Here is a 21231-nt window from a genome sequence, read left to right on the forward strand (position 1 = left end):
TTCATCAAATGGTTTGTAAAGACATCACCTTTCCTCTCAGAAGGGCTGTCAGTGTAGGACAGGGCAGGTGTACAGGGCTGTCCCAGCCATGTATTCATCAGAATAAAAATTGGAAGAATACTGTTGAGGTGGCAAGTTCATTGGTGGAATGTAAATCATCCCCTCCTGCTTTTATACACACCTGGCTTTGCAATGAACTCACCTGAACAGATTTAATAGCATTATGAAGGTGGGTAAATGCCTGCAAGTCTGGGGACTGAAGTCCACCCACCACCACCACCTTTCAGTATTTTTAAGCCATGACTAACCTAAAAAAAGAGAATCAATTTTAGATCAAGATTTTCCTGCTCTCCACCTCCAAATAAGTCCCAAACATCTTCACCCCAAAAACCAACTCAAAGACACCAAATTGATATTTTTTCCCCTAGAAATTACATTTTTCAATAATTCAGTAATTCTGGATGGTTGAAATGGTTTTGACTTGTTCCTCATGATCCTCTTTATAAAACACACTGCGGAAATGAGGGAGAGGAGGACAAGGAAAAAAACCTAAAACCGTAACAGCTTACTTTGTATGTTTGGCAAAAAGCTATTCTGAACACAACCATTTCTTTCATTTAGAAACTTATCTGTAATTGTTTAGGAAGCACTACTCCTGACATTTTACAGTAAATATAAATAAAAAATAAAACCTACAAATATTTACAAAAACATGTTTACAGTAAACCTATAAAGGCCTTTAAAACGTCACGTATTTTTGGTAAACTCCTTGTAGACCTGGTTTTAGTTTTGTTTTTATTTTTTCTTATGGATGGAAAAAAAATCATAAGCTTAAGAGTGCATCATCACTACAAATACTTGATTAGTCTTTATGATGTGATCATTAGAAATTTGTTTAGCTTTGCTTTAGACAACTCAAACAATGGCTTCCGCTGCTTCCTTGACAGACCAAACTATTCCACTGTCTATCACAACAGGCAGAGATTTGCTAATCATCAGCCAAAATTCCCTGATTCTTTACATCACTTCACTGCTCTTGACTGGACATGCCTTTGTGTACAGAGAGCTCCCAGGGTAAGAATGAGGCTCTTCCAACACACTCACCTACCAGAATGTTCTGCCCTCAGCCATCTCCAGTCCTCTCTCTGTGTAGCTGTCTACTCCCTCATGACTGCACCTTAAAAATCTGCTATTCTTATGCTTTTAATGCCCTCCAGCTGACAGAAACTATTTGCTAGCAGAGGGCTGAGTGGGCAGCCAAGAAACAGAAGCCATGTGTGAGTGGTCTAGCAAGTCCAGGGCACTGGGACTACTAGGGGTGTTTATGGAAAAAATTCTATGGACACTCCTAAAGGAGGGAAACAGACACTAAATCACTAAATCAAGCATTTGCTTGTCTCTAAAAACCTGAAAATTAAGATTCAAGGTTTGGGTTTTTTTTCCCTTTGGCTCCTGAATCACTGTCATAAATCTCAAATAACACATGCTCTTTTAAAAATGCCATTCCTAGCTCTCAAATGACAACACCAAATCAGAAATAGGCAGAAAAGGGAAGAAAATCCTGCTATGATCTCATTCTCTCTTCTTACATTAACTTTCTAGATGCATAACCAAATTCATAGTATATAATAGTATATTGTATTATCATATATAGAGCATACCAAGTAATAAATCTGGGTACAAAATTTGAAAATGGAGTAGCCAAGCCCTGCCACTTACCTAAAACTTGCTTGAAAAAGCTGGGTTTGTCAAAATTTCTCTCCTTAGAGAAAGAAGTGGTTGCACCTGTAATCTGTGAACTGCTTTTGCCAAGCAGCAGAGAAACATGTTTTCCCTTAAGTAACACATTTAAAAAAACTAATCACATCCTGATGCAACTCATTTCACCTGGAGCCTCTCTCTTTTATACTGTGGAAAAGAACACACTTGACTTAATTGTAATGAAATCTCTGTTTGGAAGCACTTGTAGATGTCTCCATTGGTAATTTTCCAGCAAATTCCTGCATTTCTGCTAGGCCATTTGACATGATACGTTTCCATTCACTAATAATGTGAATCTCCATTCATTAATAATTCACTTCTGAGCCTGCTGCATGCAGGAGGGCAGTAGGGCAGCAGATAAATTTTACAATGAATTAAGCAGTCTCTAATGTGCTTATTTGCTGGTTTTTTGTTTGTGTGTTCTTTTTGCTTTTGCTACTCTGAAGACAGAAGGTACGTGCTTTGACTTTAGAGGAACAAGTGGCAAAAGCAGTTTGCTCTTTTCAGAGCTTCTCTGTCTACAGTGAAAAGCTCATTACGTATTTCCTCAAGCACATGTTTTCAAGGCAAGATGACTAAACAGGGAGTTGTTCTATTGTGAGGTTATGTGGTAGCACTTACTCATGAAAAAGGCCAAAAAAAAAAGAGTTCCCTTTCTGTTCTAGTGCAGATGATCTGTTTTCCAGGCTTTGTTACAAACATTCTGAATGTGATGCATATAAAAGAATGGTAAATGCAATGTCTACTTCAAAGCAAAAATGAGAAAGGGTTTCGCTTTGAGTGGAGAGGCAGATGGTTGTTTTACTATCCTTTCCTCAGTGCATTCAAATTTCAGCTGAGTTCTCTTACTAAAGTGCTATGTGTAAATTCTTACCTTTGGTTTAAACCAACCTTATCTGTTCACCTTTCCTGTACCATCCTTGCTACACAATCAAACCCTCAAATACTATCTTTTGTTGCCTGTTACACTGGCAAACAAACAGAACTTTCCTGCAATGTGACTCCTAACTAGAACTGAAGGGGAAAAAAAAATCACATGAAAACTTAAAAAAATAATTTCAAGGGCTTTTTTGGCTTCTGTACAAAAACTGAAAATTCAGTGATGATTTTCTCAAAGCAACAATAGCCTGATTTCCATAGCAAATTTTTCTTCTAAAATAACTTTGGGCAATTGCTTATACAACTTCGGTACTAAGTGATGCAAAAAATCACAAGGGTTTGGTAATTCTCATGATTTGGTCTTGGATGAAGGTCTCCATAAGCAGTAGGGGCTGAGCAGGGCAGGTCTGAACAAAATTGCTCCTCAAGATAACAACTGTCTTCTGATACAGAAGAATAATACATCTGGAAGAAAAAAAAAAACAAAACCAAAAAAACCAAATCAAAAATCACTTTATAGATGGCCTGAGTTTGGAGTCACAAGAGAAATAAATGAAAGCTGAAAGTTCCTATTACATCTGAATAAAAAAAAAAATCAAGTCAGCTTTCAGGAGTCACTCTAGGAGGAACTGCAGGTTCAGCTGTCTTTGTCCACGTCTGTGGGTGCTGTGGCTGACAAATGGGGAACACAAAGGTGTGAGCAATGCAGCAATTGCAAAGTGCAGCGCACCAGGGCTTGGTGTAATATTTCCTCTGCGTTGTACAAGCGTGTCTGTCAAACCAAGCAGACAGAGTGTTTTTGTAGAAAAGGGAGTTGATTTAACCCTGAGTAAAGCAGCTCTGTCTCCCTTCCCAGCAGGGTCCAGCATGCCTCAGTACAAGCTCACCTACTTCAACCTGCGGGGACGAGCGGAGATCAGCCGCTACCTCTTTGCCTATTCGGGCAAGAAGTATGAAGACCACAGGATAGAAGCAGCAGACTGGCCCAAAATCAAGCCAAGTGAGTAGCACCTCTAGCCAAAGCTCCACTAGAAATGCTGGCAAAAAGAAAAGCAGTTCAAGAGGTACCTGTATGTTTTGTGAGCCTAAGTACACATAACTTCTGGCTTTAGTTAAGCTTGTGCGAGTTTTAAGGTGAGACAGCCCACATGTCATTGCTGATGCTCTCACAGGAGACTGGATCCAAATGTTCAGACAATCTGAAATACCTTACCTGCTGTCATCCAGCTGGACTTTTACTCCTTTTCAGTTCAGTACAGTTTATGTGTACCTAAAGATAACCAAATGAGTGCTAATCTCAGCTTCTCTGCGTAATTTGATCTCAAAGACCACACCTCAGACTTCACCCTAGGTTTAGAAAGCCAAATTGGAAAGAAAGGTCAGGAAAGACACTCCTTTGCAACCTGAAAGGTTTTCAGAGAGGAAAAGTGATGGGAAAACAAAGTCAGTTGCTATAGCAAAGAAAAAAACCAAAAGGATCAAAAGAGGTACTAGAAAAATAATTGTTCCTAAGAATTAGCCCTACCAACCCTTCCAGAAGTACCCTTCAGGCTATTGTACCCCATTCATTTTATGTCTTTATATTTAAATAACCTCTTTTCAGCTTTTAAAGGTATTTGTTATTTCTGTTCATTAAATTAGCCTTAGTTCAAGAGAAACAGATCCTGCATTTCAAGACTCTGGGTAGGAACTCAGTGTCTTCATTTCATGGACTAGGCTTGTGTTTGGCTACATGGGCTATGACTTTTCACATCCAGAATGAAAAATCATGGCTTTAGTTTGGGGAACTGAAACAACCAATTCACAAGGTGACTTCTATTAATGAAAAAATGTTTCTTGATAAGCTTTCACACCATTTAATAAGCTCAGCCTGCAAGCTACCAGATTTTTCTAAGGTGCAAATTTTGTAGGTTTGGTCTTTCCTGTTTGCAGTGACTAGAATGATAAACACTCAAACACAACTGTAATCCAAGTGGCAATTGAAGCCTTCAGTGGTGGTGAAGTATAGAAAACACTGACAAAGATCCACAGAGAGAAATAAAAAGCAGTGGATCAGGGACACTTTCAGCTAGGGATGACTGACTTTGGAAACCTTTTTGTTATAAGAGCTTAAGCCAGTTAACCACGTGGCATAGCTTATTTCTCTTTCACTGCAGTTCTCAGGAAGCAGGGTAGAAACTGAAGGTGAGATTAAGAATTCAAATGACCTGGTGTAAGCTCTGCAAAGGCTTTTCATACTTAATTACACACATATTCACATGTGTGCACACTCACTTTTGTCCTGAAACAAAGTTGAGAGTATAAGTATGTTTTTATGTGGCATTTTCTATACTGATGAATTAAGACAAACTAAAAAGACAAAGCATAATTAGTCACTTACAGGGTGCAGAGGCAGTCACATTCTAACAGCAGATTTACCATACAAGGTAAAAGCATTGCATCACTCTTTGAATACTGTTGACGATCCCAATGTCTGAGCAGCGCAGGAAACAATGCAGGAAAGTTTTTCCTGTGCTTTTCTTCAGTGCCAACTCCACAAACCTCCCACTGACCATTATTTATACAGGATGTGTGTAGAGTAAATGTGCAGCTGCAGCACCTAAGTATTCTTCCCTAAGTATTTATCTTCTTTCATCATATTTGAAGCTTTTAAAAAAAGGGACATCACGTGGTATTTGCAGACTGCAGTCAAAACTGGTTCCAGATCTTTCATAAGCAAGTGAGTAAAGGCAAATGTGATATATGCAAGTTGTACACAACAATTTGTCTGGCATTTCTTAATCTCACCTCAATATGTAATTATATAATTAGTTCAATTAATTTGACAAATTTACTGGTATTTTGAAGGCTACAAAATAAACGGCATACTAAATTGCCTTACTTTAACTGCTGTTACATCAAATGCTGCTGTAATTCCCTTTACCATCGCTCAACATTTACCACTCTTTGGTTTTCACCAGGATGAGACTGACTGGAATCTGCTAATTTATTTCTATGCTTTCTAAGGTAGACCCAGTTCAGAAAAAATAGAGGAAAAAAACTTTATATGAAGGAACTGAATATTGCAAATGAGAGTTGTGCAGAAGAATTCTCAGCAGAGTGAACTATGCCTGTGTATATGCAGTGGGTTGGATGGATCTCCTCATTTCACATTTACCCTTGAACACAGCAGTAGTTTAACTTTTTGGGCAAGAGTCCTGTTACCTCGTGCTTTTTCCTCATCAATGTGTGTCTCTGTGGTGGGAGCTGAAGCACATTTTGAAAACTCAGGATAGCAGAGAATGCAAGGTTTGTTTTCCATAGGGCAGATGCTGTATGCAACACTTACAGTGTGAGGGCACACAAAGCCTGTGCAAACCTACTCCCTTTCCAGGAGACAGCCATTTCTTGTGTTGAGTCACAGCCTGCAAAGTCAGGGTTTGGGTGCCCTGGGGCAGATTGGGGTGCTGGCTGTTGGTCTTGTTGAGCACTTAAGGCTGTTTGTTCCAAAGCCTTGTAGACCTTTGATTCAGTGTTTTTCTGAATGATTTGCCTGTGGGAGAACATTTTGTCCGGAAATACTGTGAGTAACCATGAGAAATGCCTCACAAAAGAGGAGGAGATAGTCATAAGTTGATCTCCAGACAATTTCCTTAAGCAGCATTAGATTTTTTATGCATGAAAAAACCCTTTTACTAGTTTTCTTTTATTAGCAAACCTCTTAATTGCTTGTTGTCTGCAATGTGCATGTCAGTGGTGGCAGATGGCACCATTACTTTGGTGCTAGAGCTAGGGTTCAGGGAGATGGGAAGAGCAAGGGTTTAGCCTGCTGCCCTAAGATGTAAACAGCACTTTCAGATGGGCACCCAACGATTTCTGTGTAGGTGTATGTTTTCCTGGTCAATTAGCATATACATTCCTGTTCCCATCCACTGAGTGACTGGATGTCTACAGATGTCTGAAATTCAAAGAACTCTTCGACCAGTATGAATTTTGCACAGATGACTTCACAAATCTTAGAGCAGCAGCTCCCAAATTTTACTAAACTTCTTATCTGCCATGGAATTTCATCTAGGGCTCGTTATAAAGGCTGCTGTGAAAAGCCATTATGCAGAGAAAATGAAAAACTCCAATTAACCCTTGGTAAGCCTGCTGGAAAACTTTTCAGAGTGCAGGAAGAGAAACAAAGTGTCCGAAGATTAATGACTATTTCAGCATTTGTTAATGCAGCAGGTAGAGTCACAAAGTGTGTAGTTTAGGATTTCTGGGGTGTCTCTGCTCCCAGTGTTTTTGTGGTAATGGTTCTGCAGCTTCACATTTACTGTACACACGTTCTGTACACATAAAGCTCCACTGGGAGGTTGTGGAGTGAGCACTGAAAAAAAGCACAGGAAGAACTTTCCTGCATTGTTTCCTGCGCTGCTCAGACATCGGGATCATCAACAATATTCCAAGAGTGATGCAAGGCTTTTACCTTGTGTGGCAGATCTGCTGTTAGAACATCTTGTTCTGGAATGTGACTGCCTTACTTGCACCCTGTAAGTGACTAATTGTGCTTTGTCTTTTGGACAAGAGAACACTTCATGTTTCTTGAGCTAATAAGGAAAAAAATCAAAGAATTCAAGTTTGTCCAGGAGCACAAGGAATCAGGAATCTAAATGGGATCTGAGAGGATAGGTTTGCTTCAGCATTTTTCTCAAAATTTAAATAAGGTTTTGCAAGAAATACCAAGATATCCAAAGCATCATACCCTATAAAGCAGGAAATACTGACATTATTCTGAGGAAAAAACTTAGTTCTGTAAAACTGATGGGAAAAGAGAAAACCTGTGCATAAAGATCAATGTGAAGGAAGCCCATTGAGACAGCAGGCTGGCAGCTGCAGCAAGTTTAATTTTTGACCTGAACTGAAGACTGTGATGGGTTTCGTTGGGTTTTTTGGGCATATTTCATGTGGCTTCCACCAATAGGCTGCAATCCTAATGTACCTTCAGGCAAATAACTCCTTCCTGGAAATATTGTCCTATTTGATTTTTTTTACACCTAATGGTGCTTTTGTTATGTTTGAAAGGATGGCCTATTCTAAGACAAGAACTTCTGTTATTTGGCTTATACACTCTGAAATTAACATTTCTATAACCCAACATTTGTTTTTTTCCCTTCTGACACTAATCAGATCATCTTTGGCAAATTTTACAGCTGATGATTTTGGGAGGACTGCAGTTTAGAATATAAACAAATTTAAAAAAAGCCAGTGTACAAGTATTAGCATTGTCCTGTCTTACCACAGAATTTTAAAAATCAGGCAAATATCAAGCAGCAGCTTTCCCTAGCGCTTCACCACATGTAAGTCAATAATTATTTTAACAAGTAAACAAACTCAGTCTCAACAAACTCTGACTTGACAATGCCCCCATTTAAAGGTCAGTCAATTCAAGATCTGCAACAGGCTCATACAAGATCTATACTCCCACACAGTGGACTGCTCACAGAAAGCATCTTTGCACTGACATAAGTCATGATACAGCAGAAAATCCACTGTAATGGTGAACTAAGTTACCACCACCTTCAGTATTGGGCTGGCAGGCAGCAACAGCTTCTGATCTGCGGCTCCTAAAGCAGTTTGAAGCAATGGCAATAACAGACTTTATCATCATAGCCAAGGATGCTTCTCCTGCACTGATGGCCATAAACATCCCATAAACAGTTTAGGATGTGTAGAATGGTGCTTGGAAGGTCCTTGGGAAACCTGACAGACTAATGGCCCAAAAAATACTCCCAAGATAACAGATAAATCTTGAGAAGCACCTGACACCAGACAAAAATTCCTCAGGGGAGCAGTTGCTTTGCTTCCTGAGTGACTTTCTGCTATGTAGCTCCACTAAAGTGTGTACATAGCTGTCTCTGGGTATAAAGCAGGGCTTGGCAAGAACTTCCAAAGAGAATATGAGTTGTAATAAAACCAAACCTGGGGTGAGATTAAATCACAGCATCCTCCTCATCGTCCCTTTCTAGAAGATTCATATTCTAGGTACCTCCAGCTCTGGGCCTACCATTTCCCAAGTGCCTGCTCCTCTGCTGCCATTAAAAAAATACGTATTTCATATATTTCTTATTGGAAGATGCGAAGTATCTATTTGTTTTTCATGATCCAATTTAAATATGAATGGATAGGAAAAGCAGTTATGGTCAGTTTTCAGGGCAAAAGAGAACTTATTTTTATACAGATATTGCAGTAAGAAGCAGGTCTGTGACATTTATTTGCCCCCACATTTAACTAATCCAGCTGCCTTATTATGGAGCCAATCTAAGCTTGATTACCAAATGATTAATTATTTAGCTTTTGAGCAATAATCAAGCACTTAAATACAGGCTGCATTGCATCAGAGCCACAGACAATTACAACATGGGCAGGATGAATCATGGGCAGGTCAGCTCCGGAAAAATGGGGGAACATGTTGGAAGGACAGAACAGAAATGCAGAGAAGAGTAATGGAGAAGTTAAGATCAGTAAAAATGGAAGAAAGAGATGAGGGAAGGAGAAAGTGAAGAACTGTATCTGCACAGGGATATGTGCTGTGCTTCTCAGAGCAATGAGAAGCACAGCACAGCACCAGCAGCTGACCAGCCTAGGTGCCAGGACTGGACAAAACTGTGCTCAGCTCTGTTGTGTTTCCCCTCCCTGTCCCTGACAGAGGAGCAGCCCCACAGGAGCACCCTCCTCCACTGGGTCATGGCCAGGAGGATGAGCTTGTGTTCCAAGGGAAGGCCTGAGCACCAGTGAGAGCCTACAGGCATGGCAGGATGCCAGCAGTCATCACAGCCCTTAGGGGCTTGATGGAGTGGAAATTAATTAAAGGGATGGTCTTGCTTTTAATACACTCCATCTTCCCTACTCAGCATCCAGCAGAGACCTGTATAAACACTGCAGTTCTTGTCACAAAAGCCAACGAAAACTACAGTAGTATGAAAAGGAATGAATCCAATTCCTAAACACTGTACAGATACTTTAGTGAGATCTTCCTAAAATAAAAAGAGAGACTGCAGATCAGCCTGAAGACTTGTCTCCTGTCAGGGTTCCCTTCGTGGCAAGTATATGTGCAGATTTCATTCCAGCATGCAATGCAAAAAGCCAATAAATAACCAACATAATCTGAAAAGCAAGAACCTGCTGATAAAAGTTAAATTTAAAGAGGAGTACAAGTTTAGTTATTCAAAAAGGAGGCTTTTAAAAAACCCTTTTCCACTTTCAATCTAAATTTGGAACACCAGCATCCACCAGCTTTGTACTTCAGATGAGAGGAAAGTAAGCAGGAACTGAACAGGAAAGGTCATATTTTGTGCATGCCTGAGAAATGACACGGCTTGCATGGTGACAGCAATAGATTTTCCTGCTTTTCCTTCTCAAAATGCATTTACTCAAGTGGGAGTTGGAAACGTTGTTAAACAATATTGCTTTGAAAAACATGGAAAGCACATCTGTATGGATACACAAGGGTTTAAACTGACATTAGTACCAAGCAGCCCCCAAAACAACAAGGGTGAGAGAAAAGCCAGCAAAGTGACACTAACATCCTTTCAGCCTGCACTACCTTGGCTTTGCTGCTCTGTTTAATGGCTCCCCAATGGATGGTGCTTCATGCCTTGCCCCTGTGACCTTGGTTCTACCCAAACATCTCTCACACAGCAGCTTTTCACTTGCTCATCTGAAGTAGGGGCCTGGCAGGAGCCACCCTACCTGCTCTGCTCATCTGCAGTCACACAAACCATGCCTTTCACCAAAACTCAGAAAGCTTCAGCAGGTTTAGTACCGTACTTATGTACATGGGGATTTTGGGCATCTCCTCCAACAGGTCTATGAGCAGAATTGGGCCAAAAGCACCACAGGAAGTCAGAGCAATCCACAGAAGCCCATATTCCTGAGTCTAAGGGTAAGACTGCTTAAACCCAGAGGTTTCTGTTTTGTTTGGAGCCCCTGAGAATATGGCCTGGGTGTGGTTTCTGCAACGGGCAAAGTTTCTGGGGTCCACATCGAGGTCATTTGTCAAACCGCAACCTTACCTCCAGCAATCAAACAGTGTCCATCCAGTGTGAAGGCTCCTCACATCCTCCCTTAGGATGAGCTGTGTAACAAAAATCCACTCCTCTCTTTTCCAGCTGGAGAAGGAAGACGCCCAAGTTGCACAGAAAATGCATTCTTCCTCATAACAGCCAAACTCAGACATACAGTAACAAATCTTCTGGGAAAACTGCTATTCTAAATTACAAAAGGAAAAAGGTACTTTACAGCAGGTTCCAAAAAATTTTGGTCATTACATGAATTTTAGACAATAACATTTCAAAGGCAAAGATTTTTTTTCCTAAATTTATCCAGACTGAAAACACAGCTTTGTAAGCCATTATACCTTCTCCTCAGATATGGAGGAGATGTACTATAAATATTTTCTTCCCTCCTGACTAGTCTTTCTTATTTTCTTATTGTGAAACAGCCTGAATATTTGCTGTACTTTCTAGTGCTCAAGAATAGCCTGCCCTGCACCCAAGAAGAAACAACGGATTTTTAAAATTATCTGCACAGCACATGTGTACTTTCTTCAAACCTCTTAGAATTGCACTCATTTGTAGCTTATTAACTCTATAATCAACAAAATCAGTGTATAAATATATATGTGCACTCTATCAGCTGTAAAAAAATCAATGTTTACATTAATCCAAATTTTCCCCTGTTGCTAAGAAAAAATCAAATAGCATTTTGAATACACAAGAAAGGAAGGAACATCTACCATTTACCATCTGTTATCCTTTAAAGAGTCCAGAGTTCAGTAATGATAGCAATAGATTTGCTGCCTCCTAACAAACAAACCCCAAGTCTCATTATAAATCAAAGCATAAATCCTTTTAGATATTATGGGATAACAAAATAAAGTCTGCTCTCCTTTATTAGTTCATAATTAAGAGTCATGCAACTGTAGGCACACAAAACAAAGCTGTCTTTGTATATTTTAAATTGCAAACTCAGTTCTCTTTCAGAAAAGAATAGCCAGGTCTTCAAGAAAGTCACTCAGCACTGAGGAGGATGATCTTTGTAGACATTACTCATGTTTTCAGGGAATTAACAGCAATTCCCTTGAATTCAGAAATGACCAGATTCCTGAGAAACAGAACATAAGAGCTGACTACCACTCTGCCTGAAAGTTGACTTTGACAATGTAATCTGTGTTCCTTAACTTTCAGAAAGATGCTTCCCTCCTTTAGTTGTAATCAAGGGTTTCTTTAAAAAAAAAAAACAAAACCCATAATAACAAACTGGCTTTAATTTTTCTTGTAGTGACCCACAAAGTGAAACATCAGTCAAAGCTGGGATTTACAGATGACTTCTCCTGTATGTAAACACAGCAGCAAAAATATCTGTGGGTTTCTAGATGAAGCAATCCCAGTGTCGCGGTTTCCCAACCTGAGCAGTGAGTGACAGTGTGTTTTGACAGCTATTGCTACAGACTGCCTTAGTCACATTGACCCTGCCAGAGCTGCATCACCCCAGAGCATTCCTACTGGGGCCTCCAAAAGAGGCTGCTTAACTCCTTCATGGGAGGAGCCCTTACCCCTGCTCTGGCTGCACTTCTGCTGTTTCCTGTTGTCAGGCATTGCTGTACATCCCTGTGTGGTCTGGGGGGACATGGAGCAGGCTGACCACGCTGGCACATCCAGCAGTCACACCTGCTCTCATCCCCTCTGCTTGTGCTGGCCTGAAAGATGTGCTTCACATAAGCAAACATTGTTACACACCTCTGCAGCTTTAGAGCAGTGATGCTCAGGGCCCTGTGCACCACTAACCCAGAGCACAGAACCAAAGCTCTTCTCATTTTCATAGCCAGAGAGCTTTCCTGTGAAACATTCAGGGGATACAGCTTGTCATCTCTCAGTGATTCTCAGTGGAACAAAACATGGACTTGCCAGGACCTTGCTGCTCTCTGGATGATGAACATGGGAAGTCTTCTGTGCAACAGGTCTATTATTGCTTCAATAACAGCCAGCAGAGCCTGCTTTCTCCTGGGTACAGCACCTAATGCTCATTGAACTCTCTTGCTTCTGCTGTTCATCAGCATCCAAATTCATACTGAACTCCCAGAGTGCTAAAACTTAAGGAAAAAATAAAACCAGCATCATGAGTACTATGCTCAGATGCAGGGAAAAAAAAAACCCCAACCAAACAAAAAAGGCACAGAGGAGTCCTGGATGTCTTGTGCAACTGCAAAATTCATGTTGCAGGTCAGGGCTTAACATCTAGGACCTAGTACCTAATGTGATTCGCATACTGCTTACTAAAACACAGAGCAATGTTCATCCTTTATGAAGCTGCCTTGCTGAACAGTTATGACTGCATAAGATTTCACTATTGGCCCCTTTTTATTAAGAATTAAAAATGCTCATGGAATAGAAGTGCCATTCCAGCTGCCCTGTAAAGACAGTTCTCCTGGATTTGAAAGCACTTTGCATGCTTCCAATGGCCAGTGTTCTCACTTTTCCACTACCACCTTTTTACATCACAAGATACTCTTAAAATGGGTATAAATCTTAATTATATAAAGTGTAATGCAGATGAAAATTGGGTACAAAGCATTTAGCTATGGTCAGCACTTGCAGTTATGTACTTGGAAGCAGCACCTTGGGAATGCAGAGATGTACAGTTCCCTCAGTCTACAGCACCAGGTTCTCACAAGCAGATTGTCACTGCCCTAAACAGAACTGTTTTCCCCAGATCCAGCCTCTGCTTCAAGGCTCCAGTTCCATTTCATACCACACAGGCAGCTTCTCCAAACCACAGCAAAACAGCAGTCTGAGGTTCCATGCAACTACGAAATTAGCAACAGAAAACTAAGACTGATTTCTTATCTCAAACTCCCTTACAGATATCCACAACACCTGCTTAGTTTGTCTACCCCTGTGCTTAAAATCTGGAGGCTTCTTCCCCAAAACTGGCAGAACTTTTTTTTTAATGCAAGCCACATAGGTGAATTTTAATATCTTTTTAGGATTTGTAGTGCAATGTGAAAGATATATTTGTCTCAGAGATGATTACCAAGTGAGATGCCTTATCATGATGCAAGTTCTGAAATGAATCTCTGCTTCTGAATTTGCCCAGTCTCTTGCTTCATGCCCCAGCTGCATCCTGCAGTATGAAATCTTCAGCAGTACTTTACTTAACCTTGGCAGTCACTTTCCTAGGGAGGAAAAAGCAGGATAGAAAAGGAAAAACTAATATTCCCCTGAAAAGTTTCTCTATATAAAGAATTCTGGACATATAGGAGTGCATTCAGCTTCTAGCATGAAGCCAGAAAACAGGAAGTGCACCCCTGGTTTCTGTGCTATAGCTGCCTTCATGCAGTGCACTCTGATTACATCCTTACCCTTTTTTATTTTTAGTCCTTGCATTTCTCCACAGAAACAGTGTGAAACTGTTAAGTGCTATAACAATGCATATCCTCTGAGTGGTAAAACTACAGCTGTCACAGACTCCCACTGTTAATGGCTATGATTTAACTTTTGGTTGTTTTTTTCTTTTTTACTTTCCCCTTCAAGCTATCCCATTTGGCAAACTCCCTGTTCTGGAAGTAGATGGAGTTATCATTCACCAGAGCCTGGCCATGGCAAGATACCTTGCCAGAGAAGCAGGTAATGTATCTCTGATTATTTTCTTTCTCTCCTCCGAGCTCACATTTCATGTTCAGGTGAAAATACATCCACAGTAAAAACAGAAACAAACCAACAGCCTGGCAAGCCTAACCATGCAGAAATCAACACTAGCATGGCAAAAAGGAAACCAGTGCCTGGGGTTTGGGCTGACTTCTCCAGCCAGTACACTTTATCCACCTGTCCCTGCATGAAAGAAAGCACATACCTGTGGTTTCCCTAGGGAAAACTGCCCTGGCAGCCTTAAAGCTCAACTTTGCCCTGCCAGGCTAACCAGAGAGATGACCAAGAGGAGGAGCTTTTTGGAAGAATTAGAGATTATCACAGCAGGCAAAGAACTCTGAAGCAGATTTAGGCAACAATTCTGGGCTAGCAGAGAGATTAGAGGAGATGTTGACATCACTTGCATCTTTAAATACTTACATGCTGTGGAAGTACACAACCAGTTAGATGAAATGATAGGAGACTTAGTGATGCAAGTAATCAAAGAGAGTGGCCAGGCTTTGCTTCAGGTCAAAGAGCTGTCATTCAACACCATCTGCAAAACTGGTCTGGCTGAAGGCAGATGTGCCCATGGCATGCTGGGCATCAGCAAATTGAAAAGGGGGGCTGGGAAGCAAGTACCATTCTACTTTTTTTTACACTGTGAGCAAATGGATGTAGCCTGCCTTTCATAATATCTCCCATTTTCTAACTGAGGAAGGAAGCAGAAGTTCATAGCATTATTCTTCAAGGCACTAATACAACACATTTCAAGAGTGTCTGCAATACTCTGTCCCAGCCCATTTCCTTCAGCTTTGGTACAACCCACTCCTTGCAAGAGAAGAGAATGAGGAAAGCCCCCCTGGTGATGAAAAATAGTGGGAAAGCCTGCCTTCCACCCAAAATTCCTGCCTCCCTGGCTCCTGTAGGGAGGCTGATCTGGAACCATGCTTCTTTTTCCAGTGTAAAGTTCAGATCTTTTTGGATTGACTTGCACCAGTGACAATGGCTTGGGTTCTGGAGTACATTCTGACCATGATGGGCTCCTCCCAGAATTAGTCATGGTGTCAGCTACAGCATGAACAAAAAGCCATGCATGGAAGGGAAAAGATATCTTTTCAACTTCATAGTGAAAACTTGCTAGTTCTGTCATTAAAATTAAGAAATGGCATTTTTATGTGCCCGACAACAACAGCTCATAGCTGAAGGATCAAGAGGAGAGCACAGCCGTCACCTTCAAAAGCACAAAGTTTCAGTAAGGGAGATGATCTGTCAGAGGTAGGGCATGCAGTCTGTGACCTGAACCTGCCTGGAGGTGAAAGCATAGTTCTGTGAAGTGACAGCTAGGGAGAAAAAGTAGAGACATTAAGAGAACTGCAGGAAAGCAAAGGAACTACAGGGGAGAAAAGCAGATTGGTAAACAAGACAAAGCTTGGCTGAGGTCCCTGATTACAATGAAAGAATTAAAAGGAGGTGGAATGTCATGAAAATGTTCAGAATGGGGCTGAGTGGGAAGGATATAGGGAAAGAGAAGCCAACTTTCACAAGTGCACTTTTGGAGAATGTGTTGACCATGAGATGGAGAAGGATGTGGAAAACTGGGATGGGCAAAGAATAAAGGAATGAAATTTGTGCTGACCCTTGCTGAATGTGTGGTGTAAAGCAGAGATGATACAGAAACAATGTTCAGGCTGGGAGCTCAGGTAATGGATAGAACACCTCATTACCTTGGGTGGCTGTACAAGGCCAGAATTGGGAAAAAGGCAAAGGTAGATACAGGTACCTGGATGTACCTGTATGCAAAGAGTCAAATCCACATTGTCAGCTTCAAAAAGACTTGAAGAAAATGTATGTTTATGAAAATATTCACAGTTTACCTTTGGGGCATCAAAAATTCTTGCTGCTGCTGTCTCTAATGTCCCTTCATGTGCTTGCTTCCCGCAGGTGTGGCAGGCCAGACGCCTGTGGAACAGGCTTTAGCTGATGCCATTGTGGACACCATCGATGATTTCATGACGCTGTTCCCTTGGGCAGAGAAAAACCAGGACGTGAGAGTAAGCCAATCATTAATTAAACAAAGATGGCATGTAAGCCATGATCCTGTATCTGAGCATCTGCTCTGGAGACACTGATGGGTGTCAGCCACTGGGTTCATCACCTCAGCTCAGCAAGGCTGAGCTGGTGGAGCTCTGTGGTTGTTCCTTGAGGCTGATCCCACCTCCTCCTTCAGCAGGTGGTTCTCACCCTTGTTAGAAACTCTGAGGCCATCAGCTTGAACCAAGGATGGGCCTACACCAAACTGCTCTTCAAAAGGGCAAACACAGGACACTTCCACGCCAGCTGGTGCTGTGGAATTCCTCTCGCTTGTCACAAGGAGCCTGTGCTCAAATCTTTCTGCCAACTCAATAAGATAATTAGCCCCACCCCATCCTTTTGTGTTTCTGCATTTTGATTTCTTCTAGATGTTCAATAACATCACCTACCAGGGATGACTGCTTGTCAGGAGAGCAGGCACTGCTTATCAGGCAGGGAGCACAGCCCTCACTGTGCTTTTCAGATGTCACAGCTCACCTTGGTCCTCTGCAGTGCTTCTGACCCCAGGCTGTGGTGCCATGGCTACTTTAACACACAGTCACAGGCTTATCCTACAGCATTTAGGGCTCCTTTGGCATCAGGCCAGTCCTCTCACCAGAATCTCAAAAGCAAGCACACAGATCAGTTTGCTGGGGGACAAAGGCAATGGATGATTTCACTCCAGCATTACAAAGGCTCTGCACAGCTCTGCCCTGAGCAGATAACCTGACCTTCTTAGGGAAATGGAGGTGTAACAACAGCTCTCACCATAAACTGCCAGTGAGCCATCTTCCATTTGTTTAAGGCAACCATTCAGATCATTATCTGAGATGCTTAATATGGTATCTTATTAGGGTTATTATTATTAGAGTATCTTATTATTAGGTAATGAGATACCCATTATTAGGGTATCTGATTGCAGAGAACACAGAGTAAAAAATGGTGCTCCAAACCCATAATGAATAAAGAAACAGTATGAAAGTACTCTGAAGTCTTGCAGGGGAAAACCTGAACTTTGGAGGTTTAGTACTTAAAAGTGTGAATTACTTACATGTCCAAGTGATTTCCTTAAGTTTCCTTGTTTGGGAAGGGTAAGGTGACTCATGAGTTTTAATCATTTCAGAAGAGCCACATTCCACCACATGTACTGGTGCAGAGTCAGCACTGCTGCCCTTCCATGGGGAAACTCCTGTTGTAACTCCTGCGTGTACCCAAGCACTTCTCCAAAAAAGGACCCAGATCGTGTCACCAGTGATTAATTTAAACGGGAAGAGCTGGCAGCCAACCCAAATGTGCCAGTCCGCACGTATGCATGCTAAATTATGTGCTGGGGCCAAGGATGGTCGGGAATCTCACTTTCCCACGCTCCCAACATTGTCCTTCCTCCCTCTCTCCTTCCGGATCCGCTGCCACCACCTTGTGGTCAAAGTGGCATCTCACGGTCTCACCAGGCCAGATTTAAGTTTTGATTTTTGTTTGAAGCCAAAACTCCTCCCCAGGCCTGACCAGTGCTCACAGGAACACACACCCAGGGAATGGTGAGAGGATGTGTTACCTCCATCTAGCCAGCAGCAAAGAGAAATCAAAGCAAACCAGGGGAGCAGAGCTGGAAGCTGCCCGTGGAAGTTCCCTCCGTGCCAGGCACAGACTCCCCCTTCACCCCACGTTCCCCAAAACACAGCTGGCATTGCAAAGCTTTGCACCCGCCATTGCAGAGCTCCAGGGTTGAGAAGAGCAGGTTGTGCCACTCCAGAAGAGGGATCGTGGTTGTCCTCACCAGCTTCACACCTTGGCTGTGCACTCCTGTACTTGGGGAACGCTGTTACCATCACAATCACACAACAGCTTGGGGTTTTCTTTGCAGGGTAAAACGGTGGGGAGGGGATCAGTTACCTAAAAGAATGGAAATACTACAACCCAGGGCATAGATAGATACGAGATTTCTGGACTGCAAACTCCCAGCTGATACTTTCAGTCACCTCATCCAGTTACTAAGCTCTTAACAGAAGCAGAAAATGATGTCAAATCTTCGATCATGCCTGTAGAAACACTGATTCGATTTCAGTCTGCATTTAGGTTTCTGCCTCTTCTAATCTTCTTTTTTCACCTGTTAAAGCTGTAGAAATAATTCCATTCCTGTACACCAGTGCTTATTTACCCAACCCTGAGTGTGTTCCTCCAAAATTAGGCCAAGCACAGTAACTGCAAAAACTGTGCCATGTGAGTTGACCAGATGATCACAACAGTCTGCAGTCTTAATTATTTCCATGCAGGTGAGAAAAGAAAATCAGAAACAATTTTCCTCACCAAAGGAAACAGCTTAGCCCTTTTAAATGCAGTCTTAAGGCTTTCTGCTATGGGGAACAGCCTGTAGAGAACCACCGCCATAACCTCACTAAGGCTGGAGCCTTTAGCTCATCCTTTAAAAACAAGTTTTAGCCACCTCAAATCTTTCTGCTGTAGGGACAAAAAGCAAAATAACATGAACATTAAAGCTCAAAGATAAATCAACCCCACCAAAAGCTCAAAACCCAAGTTCCACATCTCCCATAAGAAGGGTTGATAGCAAAGATAACTAACCAGCATCTGACTAATTGCATGGAAAGACTGAGCACAAGGGATTCTGGAAATCTGAGTCTGCACACTAGAAAAGATGACATTCAAAAGAGTCCCTTAAAAATTGCTATGAGACATTAGGAATCTGTCTTGCAGCTGGATTCTTCCCAAACCTATGGCTGAGCTCCTGCCTTGCCATGGCTGTGTGCTTTTCTGTTAGCACATCACCACAAATATCATGTCAGCATCAAGGAGCACTCAGGTGTTCATTAAGGAATTGGCTTTAAGTCGCGGCTCAGCAAGCCATGAATGCCATGTTTTGGCATCTAACCCTAATCTTTTTCATATTTCAGCTTTCTTTTTCATAAATAATAAAACCTAAAAAATTCAGTTTTGCTGACTGCTGTGCATCTCTGTTTTGCTCTTCCACCAGAAAAAAGCATTTGATGATATCCTCACCAACAAAGCACCCGAGCTACTGAAAGATTTGGATACTTTCTTAGGGGATAAGCAGTGGCTGGTGGGGAATTCTGTAAGTATAATTTTTGTTTCTCCCATTCCCATCAGATTGCCAGAAAACTCAAGTAATGGCCTATTGCTGAATTTCTGGGTTTCATGTCAGGCCATGAAGGAACTCTTCCCCACACTTTGAGCCCTTTATTCTTACCAATACACAACTGGTCACTTAATTGCAAAGTGAAAATTGTTTTCCACAATATCAGAAAAGTGAGGCAAAACAGGACTAGGATCTGCATTTTCTAAAGCAGAAAACGCATGTTCATAAGTATGTTGACACAAAACATTTTAAATGCCTTTCTTTGAACTTGTGAACATAAATTCATGACTACACAGAACCCTGTTTATCATCACTGACTTATTTATAAGGCAATACAAAAAACCTCTATATAAACATCGTACCTTTTTTACCCCAAACTCCTTTCTGCAGCAGTTTCAGCAGGAAAGACTAATATTGTAACACAACTAATATTTGTGGCCAGGACTTGATTTGAACCAATATTTACTGAAGTCAAGCCTTGCCTTGGAACCTAACTACTAGCCCTGTAATAATGGGCTTTAAAAAAACCCCAACCCCAAAATGAAAACTTTAAACAGATAAATTCAGTTTTTGGGAATATTAGTAGTCGTGGCTTTTGAGATTACCAACTAAAATTTACTGCTTTCTGTCCCATTTCCACTAGGTAACGTGGGCTGATTTCTACTGGGATGTGTGCAGTACAACACTTCTGTCCTGTAAGCCTGACCTGGCAGACAAATACCCCAGGCTTTTGGCTCTCAAGGAGAGAGTGCAAGCACTGCCAGCAATTGCAGCCTGGATCCAGAAAAGGCCAAAGAGTGTAATGTAGATCAGCTGCTCAGAGAAACAAATGCTTGTTTAGTTTTCAATATGACAAACATCCTAAGTTATTAACTTCTAAATCATTTAAATTAACTTCAGATGGCTGTGCTGTATCAAATCAAAATCTACCACTTGTATCCACTTGCAAGAGAATCTAAAATACTGATTTAATAGAGTAATAAATATTGATTCACACAAGTGTGGTTGCAATCATTCTCCCTCTACTAACACAGTGCTTCGTGCTTCACCAAACCAAATCATGTTTTGTGCACTCTTAAAAGGGAAGGCACCTTCATGCAGAGGTGCAATCTCAACAACATTTTGCCTACTGCAGTCTTCCAATCTAGAGGAAATCAAAAGGTAAGGGCAAATGTGTGGAACACTAAGCAAAAAAAAAAAAAAAAGATCTACTTAGTCAGTAAAATTCAAGGGCCTAAAAAAAGTGCTTGAGAAGCTTGAGGTTTATGCTGTGCCCCTGAAAAAACCCAAATAAAACCTCCAAAACAAGCCAAAAAGCAGTTGCACAGCTGAGCTGGTGCCCACACCAGCAGCAGTTCTCCATAAACACACCAGCTGCAAAAACATTTAACAGCTCGGTACCTATGCCAATAAGTAGGAGACACAAACTGGGGGTCAGTGGTGGCAGCCAGGTTTAGAACAAATGAAGGGTTTGCTCTTCCAGGACTGGAGAAAAGGCAGGTGGAAATCTTGGCAATGTGGACTGCTGTGGATGAAAGTGGTTTACACAAACTCAAGGGGAGACAAGTGCTTGTGAGAGGTCTCCATTGTGTGGTGTAAGCAGAGAAACCACAACAAACTTGGGCAACACTCCATGCTGGAAATCGCCACTGCTGGGAAAGTGTTTCCCTCCACATTTACTTTCCCCTCAAGTATTGTTTCATTGAATCATGAGTGATGCCAAACAACCCCTCAGAGAGACAACTCAGGTATTGT

At 41.5% G+C, this 21231-nt stretch overlaps 1 protein-coding gene across 3 annotated transcripts in view; it reads left to right on the forward strand.

The window, feature by feature from the left end:
* HPGDS (hematopoietic prostaglandin D synthase) overlaps positions 1-20475 on the forward strand; it is a 29603-nt gene extending 9128 nt beyond the window's left edge. For 2 of the 3 annotated variants that reach the window (XM_054295734.1, XM_054295736.1), the window contains exons 2-6: positions 3497-3640; positions 14199-14291; positions 16236-16345; positions 19354-19452; positions 20120-20475. In XM_054295734.1, the coding sequence (XP_054151709.1) occupies positions 3508-3640; positions 14199-14291; positions 16236-16345; positions 19354-19452; positions 20120-20284 (600 nt within the window). In that variant the 5' untranslated portion in view covers positions 3497-3507 and the 3' untranslated portion in view covers positions 20285-20475. The remainder of the gene's footprint in view (positions 1-3496; positions 3641-14198; positions 14292-16235; positions 16346-19353; positions 19453-20119) is intronic. The other variant, XM_054295735.1, reaches the window with a different exon arrangement.
* Positions 20476-21231: the final 756 nt, after the last annotated feature.

The sequence above is a fragment of the Melozone crissalis genome, unplaced genomic scaffold (assembly GCF_028551555.1).
Source record: "Melozone crissalis strain CALT ecotype California unplaced genomic scaffold, PUWL_Pcris_2 ptg000006l_1, whole genome shotgun sequence".
NCBI lineage: Eukaryota > Metazoa > Chordata > Aves > Passeriformes > Passerellidae > Melozone > Melozone crissalis.